This window comes from Myxocyprinus asiaticus, chromosome 44 (genome assembly GCF_019703515.2).
Source record: "Myxocyprinus asiaticus isolate MX2 ecotype Aquarium Trade chromosome 44, UBuf_Myxa_2, whole genome shotgun sequence".
NCBI classification, from domain to species: Eukaryota; Metazoa; Chordata; class Actinopteri; order Cypriniformes; family Catostomidae; genus Myxocyprinus; species Myxocyprinus asiaticus.
The window spans coordinates 32,379,073-32,392,069 of record NC_059387.1 but is presented as its reverse complement, the minus strand read 5'-3'; the positions used below and the strand labels follow the sequence as shown (position 1 = coordinate 32,392,069).

At 38.0% G+C, this 12,997-nt stretch overlaps 1 protein-coding gene across 1 annotated transcript; it reads left to right on the top strand.

Moving 5' to 3' along the window:
- Positions 1-54: 54 nt before the first annotated feature.
- On the top strand, positions 55-12,816 carry LOC127434421 (protein FAM171A2-like). The gene is made up of 8 exons (XM_051687157.1): positions 55-176; positions 2,621-2,848; positions 3,121-3,213; positions 3,564-3,716; positions 5,950-6,129; positions 6,525-6,638; positions 6,902-7,028; positions 8,732-12,816. Exons 1-8 carry the CDS (start codon positions 80-82, stop codon positions 10,305-10,307), a joined length of 2,568 nt encoding a protein of 855 aa, XP_051543117.1. The 5' UTR covers positions 55-79; the 3' UTR covers positions 10,308-12,816.
- The last annotated feature ends 181 nt before the right edge of the window (positions 12,817-12,997 follow it).

Sequence of the window (12,997 nt, the reverse complement as noted above, 5' to 3'; positions counted from 1 at the left end):
AAACAAAAAAATAAAAAAATAAAAAACAGACACACATACACATGGCAGAGGAGGTGGAAACAGTGATGTAGCTTTGAAGATGCCATCCTTTATCGTCTATCGTTTTCTCTTCTTTGTCTTTTTGTCCAATATTAACGGGATAGCTAGTAAATCCATTCCTGAAAGCGCAGCACTGGGTAAGTAAAGAATAAAGGGCGCATAGCGGATGTACATGTGGGAGTGGTGAGCGGTTTTATTTCTAAAGCATCGAAAAAACGTGTCAGGTAATTGATGTAAACAAATGACTGAGAAATTTAAAATGTTTTATTTATATGCATCAGCCTACATGAAACATTATGGAATGTAGATTTTGATCGGCCACAATCATTATGTATTTCATGGCTTTATAGACTGGATTCAGTAGGTACATTTCCAAATGTAAAATTCATCCCCTTTTTGAAATTGTCAGCCTATTGCCTGCACGAAAAAGTAAATTCAACGCTGTGTTGACAGCACTTTGAATGCCTGTCCATTTGCAAATCTGCGATTTACCAAGGCCCACTAAAAAGCTCATAACAGGCGCCTTACGCGAAATAAGTGCGCTTGTTTATTACTTTGGCTGTCTTCATGATTGCATGATATTGTTCTAGGCTGAGCTGCCAAAAATGCCTCATACTGTAGGCTACAGGACCGTGCATGTTTCTAAGACGGTTTTATTGAATGCATAGCTTTCTTTGGTCTATCATGTGCTCAGTTAATGCAAAATGTCATTTATTATAAATCTTTTGTTCATTATTGTATTTAAAAAAAGCAAAGAGGCTTGGTTCTAACCCTAAAATGTACAGTGGCTCAATTTTGTGATAATGACTGGCTTGGCATATATCAAAGCACAATGGGATTATCATTTGACACCATCTCTATACACAGTGATGGAGAAAGTACTTTGAAACTGTAGCTTTCCAAGCTACTCTAGTTAAACTACAGTCAAGCTTCTTAAAAAAAAAGGTTGTTTGCTATAGCTACTAACAAAAGTAGCTACTGTATGTAGCTACACTGAAGTTATTTAAATATGTAAATAATTTTAGATATACAACAATCGCTTTATATTATTTAATCAGATCAGAAGCACAATTCAGTATCACCTAACAGTTATATATTTATTTAGGGTGACATGCCCTTACAAAAATGAACATTGTTTTGTACAGTAACCACCCAGATCGCACGCACATCTTTGAGATGTCTGTTTTAGATCTTTTCATCTGGAAAGCATCACATTTTAATTAACATCTGCTAAATATTGTGAAAAGATCAGATTTAGGCTATAAACATTCTAAATCATAAACGTCTCAAAGACATCTGATGATTGTCTTATTGACATCCAAGAGGAAACGTCTTATAGACATATTGCAGATGAGCAAACAACCTAAAAAAATATGTCTTCCAGATGTAAACGCACACATCAAATAGATGTCTGGGTGATGTACCTGTGCTATTAGGGCATAGTTTAACCACAGTATTTGTAGTAAAACCATAGTAACCACTTAATTAACTATGATTATTACAGTCATGGTTACTACAATATTACCATGGTAGAAAGTAACCATATGGATACTACAGTATTACTGTAGTAAAACTATTGTTTATTGTATTAATACAAATGTATGGCTTCCACAAAAAACAAAAAAACATGGTAACTACAAGAGTAAAACTGTGGTTAAATTTCTTAAGGGTTAAACAAATTGGATGACAACATTAAATCAAACATTCATTTATACTTAATAAACATTAATATACTAGAAAACACACAATTTTATATAACTGAATCAAAATATAGTGACAAACAGCAGAAATTTACTAAATACTAAATGCTAAAAAAATAAGGCAAAGTCTCTTTAAGGCTGCGCTGGGCTCAAGTGAATCAGTGAATCATTTATGTCCAATAGAACTGACTCACTAAAATGAATTGGATTTCCCAAAACTAAATATAAGGGAATCATTTATTTTAACCATTTAATTAACATGAAATGTCTGAAGGATCCGACTGACTTGATTTGATTTGTAGTCCCAACGCTACATGAGAGAGACAGAGGACAGTTTAGGTGAGGGTCGTGACTATTTTTGTGTGTCACATGGGGCGTTCACACATTATTTTTATCATTTTTAATTGGTGTCCTAAGGAAAGCCTACACCTACCCCTACCCCTTAACCTATCCTTAACCCTACCCCTAAATCTAACCCTAATCCTTACCGGCTTAGGTGAGCGCATTTGATTTCCCCTTTGGATCTATTGCTGCGTCAGCAATGCAGTGTGATAAATATAGTGTTTTGTGACACTATAGCGCTACTCTTTGGAAAATGTCGCTTGTTACTGGAAAAGCTACACTGTTGTGAAAATAGCTGAGCTACTGTCATGATACTGAAACATTTAGTTTTGTTAACTTCTCCCCATCACTCAGAGACAGTGGCAGACCATGGTTGCCAGGGTGGGCTGAGCTCATAATTGGGTAGGCTAGGCTTACCCTGATTCCCGTTGATCTGGGCCTGAAGGCATCGATGGTCAGGTGGCACTGGAACCCCTCTCTCTCTCTTTCTCTCGCTGTCTTTCTATCCGTTATTTAACTCTTTTCTTTCCTCTCTTTAGAGGTGCAGGTGAGGGTGCAGGTGTTTGATGGTGGAGATCTGTCACCCCTGCCGAATGCTGCCATCACTGTCTATGGTAACCAGAGTGTGCTGGCACAAAGTAAAGCAGGCAGTGATGGCGTGCAGGAGGTCAGCTTCCTGTACCGCACGGGAACATGGGTAATCATTACAGCATCTCAGAGAGATTACCTCACCAGCTCAGTGCCATGGCATGCCAGCCGTTTACCCTGTGAGTAAGCATTTATACAAACAGTATTTTGTACGTACACTATATGGCCAAAAGTATGTGTGGACACACCATTCTAACTAAGGGGTTTGGCTATTCCAAGTAATTAAATTCCCCAAATTGTTGCAACAGTTTTTGAGGAACAGTTTGTTCCAACAAATTTTCACAATGACAATACATTTTGACGTGATGCTTTTGAAGTGATATTATGTTGATATACTTTGATAATGCTGGTGACATCTTTCTCTCTCTCTCTCTCTCTCTCTCTCTGTCAGTGTATGCATCTGTCAGTCTTTACTTGATGGCACAGAAGCCTGGTACACTGATCCTGTACGATGATGTCATCCAGGTGTTTCATGGCTCTCCAAGTAAGTAATTAAGATGACATTGACCAATAGGGCACAATCTTTAAGAAATTGGGATAACTCTGTAGCCTATTAGGAAGACAGGTGAGTAAAATAGTTGTAAGTTGTAAAAAATGGCGTATGCATGTCATACAGTGGGAACAAATAGTTTGAGACCACGTTAAAAAATCTGGGCCCTGGAAATTCACAGAAAGTTTTAGAATTTTTTAATTTTTAAAACGAAGAAAAGGTATGATGTAAAACAAGTAAGAAATACTTAAGATTCTGCACCCCACTGTCATCTATTGTCAGTTACTGTTTATAATAAGCCTGCTGATGTTACTTGACACTCATTACTCTGTTTTTATGTTCAGGTGGGCGGAGTCAGCCATGGCTGCAAATTCCAAGGCGGAGCCTACAGTTTAACTCCTCTTACACAGAACTGACTGCAGTTTTAACAACAGCCAGAGAGCAAAATGAAATTAACTTGTTCCCTTACCCTCTCGCCCTGGAACCAAACAACACAGGTCAGGAAAAGATGAAGTGACATTGTATAAGCAGTTATTTACACTGCTCATGCTGAGGTATAATAAATGTGTCATGTTTCTTCAACTTAGGCCACTTTTATGTCCCAGGGCTTGATTTTGATCTATTTTTGCCCCTACTAAAGTTTTTCCAAAAGTTAGTGTACTTGTTAACCAAGTCGACAAAAGTGTCAGTGAAGAGCATGCTTGAGATTAAATATGAGACAAACATTTTGCCAAAATATGCCAAAATTGTGAAAATATTATAACTTGTTTTTTTAGAAAATTAGGATATATTTCCATTAGCATCATTTCCACCACAAAATTCTATTAAACACAATCAGGGGCGGATCTACCGGGGTGGCATGGGGTGGCAAATGCCATCCTAAGAAAAAGCATTGCCACCCCATCTGCTACCCCAGCATAAGTATCCAAATGTATTAAATATAAATGTAAGTATATTATCATTGATTTTGACATTGTGTAAGGGTTTATTCATGCCTAACTGCCTCAACTCTCACCGAACGCACAAATGACTACAGACCCATTGATTGATTACAGCAGCAACCAATCCCGTGATTGTTTACAGCAGCGGCCAATCACAGCATCGACCAATTGCCTACCTACTATTGCAGCGCGTGTACAGAGTTTGGGCTCTCGTGGGTTGATGAGCTTATTTCCTCAACAACAATGACCACATGGACAAATACGTGGAAAAAAGAGAGGTAAAAATGAGGTAAAAATGATTTTCTCCGTTGTTTCCAAGTATTCACTGAATGATTATTAGATACATCGCTCTCAGTTATGGGTTGAGACGGATGAGATGTGTCCTCTCCACTTTTTGAAATAGCTTTCATCTGGTATGTGTATAATCCCGTTGAAACATATCCAGTTCTTGAGTAGGAGTTTCTGTTTCATCTGTGTGTTTTGACTGGTGATCCGGCGCTGGAATGAGTTACTTTGAATGTTATAATAAGTGTTCGCTGCGGCTGTTATCAGTGTCGTTTAGTGTTAGCAGTTTTTCCGCCCCTCGCTCTCTTTTCCATGTCCCCCATTGTGATGATCTTCTCGGCCGTATTGTTAGTGTGTATGTAGTGTGTGTGTTTGTGTGTGTGTCATCTTTTTCTGTTTCTCTCCCTTTCTCTTAATCACTCTCAGGTGTGCGGTAACCAGGTGAGCTGATGGTTAATGGGGTGCACCGGTACACAGTGTGTTTCCTCCCTATATAAACTGAGTGTTTCATGGCTGGGTTGTGGGATGGGAGACTGTGTCATCTCGTTCAAGGGTGCTCAGGCGCATTTCGGGTTCCCGCTGCTGGAGCGGAGAGTTTGTGGTTGTTGCTGTCTGAATTTCGGAGTTCGCTGTTCTTTCATATACAGAACTGTAAATAAATGTGTCTGTGTTTCCGCTACTCTCGTCTCCCCTCTTGCATCTTTTACACTGCATTTTATTTTTAAAGTGCAACACCCATCCACTGACGTACAGATGAAATCTTGGTTTATTAAAATAAAAAGTTATATTTGGGCGATTTAGAATCCAAAACCTCTAGAAACTGAAGGCAAAACGTTACCACTAGATCAATCAGTCATGTTCTTAATCAAAGTGCTGATCTATGTATTCATCTACTGATTAACAAAAACCCAAGACTGATGGTGGCAGATCTAGAAATGAAATTAACATATTGTGTGAAATATTTATCTGGGTGCTTGAATCGGTCATTAAGTATGACTGTTGATCAAAATGGGTAATTTAAAAGAATCTTTTACTGTGCATTACATAATTAATATTCATGAGTTTCCACCCCTCATATTCTGCATGCCACCCCATAAACAATTTCTAGATCCGCCCCTGAACACAATACAGAATTTGAGATGTGCTAGAAATTACATTGTGGTGTGAATTTTTATGACTTTCAGATAAAAATGACAAAAAATGACATAAACCTCCTGTGTTGCATGTACAGTACATACACTGTTGGACATTGTTAGTAGACTTATTAAATAAATTACTGAGATTGTGAAAAATGTTTTAACAAGACTTTAATTTCTGCAAATCCACAGTGCTAAAAGTGCCCAAAGTTAAAGAAACACCCGAGGAAATTTAAATTTTAGACGCCACATTTCATAAACCTCCTAGTCTTTTCAACTAAACAAACATTCCAAAAGAATTAGATTGAAACAGATATGTATAAAAGAAAGTCTTAGAAATCTGTTTAAGATGTTATAACTGTGTTAAGGAGGAGAGACTGGATGGACGGACCTGACAGCAATAGCAGCGGTCAGCGCTCAGCTGTTTGATCATGAGGGTCGAGCGGTTGAAGTCATTGAGCCCGTTCATATCTCCGTGCCTCTGCCCTCTGATTCCCACATAAGATCTACCACCAGCATACCCGTGTGGGTGTATGACACTAAGACAGGTACAAACATTCATACCAGAGAAACTTTACAGACAAGATGTGCTTCTAATTTTCCATCAAGTGACATGTGCATAACTGTACAAACAAAGAAAAGAACCATATTCTTGTCAATGTAAAATGAAAGCTGATGTGTGTAATGTTTTCGATGTTAAAATTCTTCTCGTATCCCAGCTTGAAATGCAGTTGACTATAAGAAAGCCATTTGTAATCTGTTTGATAACTTTTTGCAATTTTGTTTGGTGGCAGTAGTGGTGCAGAAATTATATTGCCCAATCTGTGATTATGTAATTGCTAAGAAAGCTAAAGTCAAGTCACTGAGTGGGGGAAATCAGTAAGCAATTACATGTCAATACCAATGTGTGATTTTGAAAACGAGGCTCTGCCGTTTGCTCCAGGACTATGGGTACGAAATGGAACAGGATTTATCACCCGAGAGGGATCAAAGCTAATATGGGACTTCACTGCTTCACAGCTTGGCTACTGGATTGCAGCCTTCCGATCTTCAACAGGTAAATGTTAAACAGGTTACATCTTACAGTATTTACATTTATTCTTAAAGAGCAGACATTTTTATCAAGAGTAACTAACAAACACTAAACAAGAAATATTGCATACCAAAAGTCCCAGAGTAGTACAACGCCAGAGCTGAAGTGCATTTTTTCCCCCAATATACTCCAACGCAAATGCAACGCACATGCTAAAAACACTTATCCGTACCTTCACTCAAACACACGTACACAAATGTGGATCATGCTTTGTTTTTGAACACTAGGCTCAGGTTTATCTCATCCAGGCCTGCGGGACATCACAGCTTACCACACCTTCTTTCTGCTGTCCATACTGGGATCTCTCGCACTGCTCGTACTTGTCTTACTCTGTGTCCTTCTGTACTACTGCAGGTAAGTAGATGACATGAAATACTTGGGGGGGAGTTGACATGTCTTGCAGTGTGGCATGCTAACTCCTTCTAAAACTATTTAAAAACAGCATTTTGATCATTTTTTATAAATGTATTCATGCAGTTTTAATGACCTCATTAAAAGATAGTTCACCCCAAAATGAATATTCTCTCATCATTTACTCACCCTCATGCCATCCCAGATGTATATGACTTTCTTCAGCAGAACACAAACAAAGATTTTTAGAAGAATATGTCAGATCTGTAGGTCCATACAATGCAAGTACATGGTGATTAGACCTTTGTAGCTCCAAACATCACATAAAGGAAACATAGGAGTAGTCCAGTGCTTAAATCCATATCTTCAGAAGTGATATAATAGGTGTGGGTGAAAAACAGATCAAAATTTAAGTCCTTCTTTACTCTAAATCTCCACATTCACTTTTTCATCTGAAAGTCACATGTGGTGCCTGTTTAGTTTCACTTTCACATCTGAAAGTGAAAGTGGAGATTTAGAGTAAAAAAAGGACTTCAGTATTGTTCTGTTTCTCACCCACACCTATTGTAGCTACCTTGTAGCTATGAAGCTACAAAGGTCTGATGATCACCATTCACTTGCATTGTGAGGACCTACAGAGCTTAGATATTTTTCAAAAAATCTTTGTTTGTGTTCTGCTGAAGAAAGAAGGTTATACACATCTGTCTAGGATGCATGAGGGCGAGTAAATGATGAGAGAATTTTCATTTTTGGGTGAACTGTCTCTTTAATTGAATGTTCATCACACCACAAAACCATTTAAAATGAACTAGTGATGGCAAAAATGTGATAAAAAAAAAAAATTAACACTTAAAACATATGGTGACCAGTTACACCACCTACAACAATTTTCTTTTTTTAACTTGTTACTGCCAAGAGCCCTCAAATATCCCTCAGCTTTAAATAAGTCAGCAATAATGTACTTTCATATATAAAAGACCCATTTATACGGTGTGAGAAAACTGTAAGCATAATATTATAAAGACAACATGTTTTCACAAGTAAATAGTTGGCTTTTATTTGTCATTGTGCTAAAGCCATAACAAATTATTAAAATGTTATCTTTCATGTTGACAGCAGTTTTTGTTGTTGTTGATGTTGTTGTTGTTGCTGTTTTTTCAAAAAGATTTTTTCTAGCCTACATTAGAATATTAGAAAAATATTAGAGAGGTTTTTATTCTATTTATTAATTAAATTTGTTTATATACCCTGAAAGGAAGGAGAAATGAACACATAACTCTGATAAAAAAAAAAACAACTACAGTATATGCAAATATGGTATTTATTTGACAACTGTTAAAATACATTTTGCAAAATATTTTTGTATTTTCTCTGAAATTTTTCCTAGCACCTTCTCACAGACCCAAGCTTGAAAAGCCCTGCCTTAAAAAAAAAAAAAAAAAAAACACACGTTCCCTTATTTTACAATTTCCCTTTATATTCACATTTCTTATTGTGATATACATTTTAGTCTAAATCTTATGCTGATACTATGCGTCAACAACCCAGATATGCATGGTTAGAATCATGAGTAATTATAAAATAATATGTAGTGATACAGCACTAACTATGCACACAAGACTACATTAATGGACACCGTGTTGGGTGTTTCTTACATTGGACCATCTGCTGAGGGCATTTGTTGAATTAATATCTCTTTCTTTCAGGCGAAGGTGTCTGAAGCCCAGGCGTCAACAGAAACATGTCCAAGCTCCATCTGCTTTGAATGGATCAAAGCGGGACCAAGGCACCTCCACTTCCCACTTGAACCTCATCTGTGGTGGCCATGTTGAATCCGTTGCCACCAATGGCAACTTAGATGCCAACAAATCTGATGGCTCACCCTCCCATGCCTTCAAGAGTGCTTGGGATGAGCTTTCCAGGCACGTTCCTGCCCATAAACTCAAGCATTCTTCTAAGACCAAGCAGTCCAAAGGTGCCCAATCCAAGCAATCAAAAGGTGAAAGCTTCCCAATGAAGGTACATCGATCAACAGAAACAAGCAGTCTGGACAGCAATCTTCTACACGATGACTACGGACGCAACTATAGCCCTGATGACAAAGATCACGATTATCGCCGAAGGCACGTTGTCAATGACAATTGTGGCTACACGTCCGACCCGCCTTCACCACCAATTGCAGACAAGCCGCCGGAATATTCACAGGTTTTGCAGGGACCAGATCACCTTGCTCGTCCAACGTCGCTAAACACGCAACCAGGTCAGATTATATTCTGCAGTTCATTGGATCAGATGAAGGAGAACATGTACCGTTCTATGGTACCAACTCTTGTGATCCCAGCCCACTACATGAGGCTGTCGTCTGAGTTTGGTGCCACAGATCAAGGTAAGGATGGGCAGAGTCAGGCAGAAAAAGACAGAGATGGACAGAGTTCACACGTTACTAGCAGCGGGGTTCAGAACCAAAGCCACCAGGGTCAGACCCCAGGCCATAGTGAAGGCGAACAAGGGTCATCTCCAGCTGGCTCTGATGACAGCGTTTGGCCGCCTGGTGGTCCACCAGCACCGGTTCATATACCTGTTTTGTTTAATGACTCCACCATCTCACAGATGAACGGGGAGCTACAAGCACTCACAGAGAAGAAGCTTCTGGAGTTGGGGGTGAAGCAGCACCCTCGCGCCTGGTTCATATCTCTTGATGGCCATGCCAATGCTCATGTACGACACTCGTACATCGATGTAGGTGCTGAGCTCAGCCATAGTGGAACACACAGTGGAAATCACAGTGCCCAGAGCACGCTTAGCGCCCCTGCTGGCAGCAGTAAGGACCGTATCATAGATACTCCAAGTCTCCAAGGCACCCAACATGACCGCAAGTCATTATCCGGTCGCAAGAGCAAAGAGGAGCACCATGGAAGTGTGCGCAAGAGTCATGGAAGCACCTCCAGCAGTACCAGTGGTGGCAAACACTACATGAAACCCATGTATCATGACCCTCTTGATCTGAGTGGAGGTGTTAGCCGCATGGGTGCCAGTTTGCCACTGGAAAATGCTCTGACTCCTCTTTTGGATGATGGTCCCGAAGAGCCGAGGGGGTCTTCAATGCCACAAAGGGGTCGAAGCCACGGTAACAGCTCTCGTAGTAGCAACAGCGAAACGCAACGTGACTCAGTTACCAGCCCGGAGGATGACAATGAACTGGACGACAAAGACGAAAACAAGAAGAGTCCCTGGCAACGGATTGAAGAGCGCCCTCTAATGGTGTTTCACCCCAAGAAGTAGAACAGAAGAAAATGAACTCCATCAGCTGCCTTTACCAATCATAGGCGCACTAGAGATGCATTCAAATTGTTCAAATAATGATTATGAAAGTTTAACATATAGTTCAGGCTAATTTTCACAGACTGAATGGATGCATTTTTTATAATTTGATAAACGCCATGTCATTTGTAAAAAATATGTAGGTCACTAGGATGACAGATAATCAATTTGAATGCATCTCAGGGGTCAATGAAACTGAATTATGTGGCAACACGCCATCTTAGTATTTATTATACTAAGGAGGAGGATAAGGCCTACATTCAATACAAGACCAGCCATTGCAGAGTAAGGAAACCAAGAAAACCATACAAGGGGAGTTTTATAATAAGAACAACAGAGTAACACCAGTTTACAGTTAACAGTAATTTCCAAACTAGTCAAACTCTTACAAATGATTGCATCCAAAAACACCTGGATACCTTTTCACTCACAATGGCTTGGAATGGTTGGATTTCTCTAATGCTTCAGTAACATTTGATGTTTTTCAGAAATGTTGAACTTTTAGAGACCTGCTTCCTTATGTTCTTATGCAGTATCATCATTGGTATTCTCTCCTAATACTTTCTCTTTCTCACTTACCTTCAGTATTCATTATTTTGATATCAGTTCTTAATTCAATCTTTCGTACTAATTTTATATACATTTTGTGCATTGGTTATCTGAAATAGTTCTGATTCTTAACATTCTAAATGGTTTACATTTAGTCCTTCATTTCTTAGTGTAACTATGTGAAACATTTAATTAACAAGGCTTTGTGTTCACATTAGACAAATGTGTTTTTATGGCAATTTCTGCAAGTCATTACTCAATAATGCATTCTTGAATTCTTAATCATTTTCAATTTGCAACACATTGTCCACTGTACTGTAGTTTTCTTTGACTCTGTTCAAAGAGAAAGGCCTAAATTTAGCACTTGTTGTGCTGAAGTTTGGATTAGTTAAGGAAAAGCTGATTCCAAATTAAAATCCATGTGTTTCTTTTCTATGGGATTCTGTTAATGTTTGTAATGAAAAAGCACAAGAATGGACGTTTCTCACTGTTAGTTTTAATTCAGAATAATTCATTTGTATTGCTTCCAACATTTTTCATATTCAAATTGGTACAGAGTGCTTTTCATTTGTTTAGAAGAAAATTATTTTGTGTATATGTATGACAGCATTTATGTGCATGAGACAACTAGAATAGGGCAACAGAATTTTTTTTATGCATAAAATTGAAATAAACACAATTTAGCATGAAGGTGGACACTAGGCGGAGTGCATCTGATACTGATGCCAAACAGAGAGGAATTTGCCAAAATTTCAAATGCCATTTTGAAATGTAATTATATAGTTTACAGGCCAGTGTTTGGCCAACGTTTGCCCATCAAAATTCTTCCAGCATTGTTAGCTTTCACACTGTCGGTACTTTGCATTACCTGTGAAAAAAAGACTTGGATCATTTTAATAAGCCAATCATAAATTAAATGCTGATAAGTTATGACACTTCTTAACTGGTATTTGCCTATTTATTATTTTTTTAAACAATTGTTTGATCTGTTCCTTGTTTACCATTTTAAAACAAGCACAAGACATGTTGCACATTTAAAAGCACCATTTTGTAAAATTATTAAGACTGATTTACAAGGTACTCTATGCTGCATGAGGGCTGATCTCAAGAACTGTTTGATGACAATCAAACATGAGACAACTGAGACATTTACTAAAACAGTTCTGCTCATGCTGATCAGGTGCCAATCATACTGTATTGAAAGACCAGTGGTTAATGGTGACTTTTGCAATGCTTGTCAACTAACTGCAAATAGCAAAGCTGTTGCAACATGTCTTAAATCCATCACAAAGCCAGTGCATAAAGGGATAGTTGAGTTCACACAAAAATCTAATTTCTGTCATCATTCAATCGCCCTCATATTGTTTGAAAGGTGCTGAAAACCCTAAACCTCACTTCTCTGAAAACTGACCCATATTTTTTTTAACGTATTTATTTATTTTAGATTTGCACACATTTTTATTTTTTAAATTATTGATCTGGTAGCTCATTTCTCAGTTTTATTCATGGTCAAACTACTCATGAAATCAAAGCCATTCATTTTCGCTTTCATCTTCATATTTTGCTCACAACCTGTGGATAATTTACACAGGAAATATCTATATGCCTTTGTCAATGTATACGTTAATCACGTGATGTGGTGCTCTGAAAACACATTTCCCTCTGTCCTGTGTAAATATTTCTCTCTTTGGCTGAAAATGAATATGCCATTTATAATGTTATGAGTGTTGTTTTCATTGTGCACAACAACTTTGCAAAACTGTTCTAAAATCAATTTAGATGGAACTTTTGCAATTTTATAATTTGTTCATATTATGAATATGAAAAATCACATGTGAATGTGGAATTACAGCTGGAAATACATGGTTTCACTTCTGAGATGTCCAAAAGTCATGTGACATACAATAAAAAACTTGCAATTCTTGTGGGGTTTTTCTTTCATTTCTGTTTTCAAACACACAACTGAAATTAGAGGAATCATGCATTTTTTCACATGTGGAGTATCCAAAATTACATAAGTCTCCTGTAAACATGATTTTTTATTTTTTTTTAAAGCGTTAATATCATAAAACTGTCGACTTTACAGCGCAGTTATTCATGTC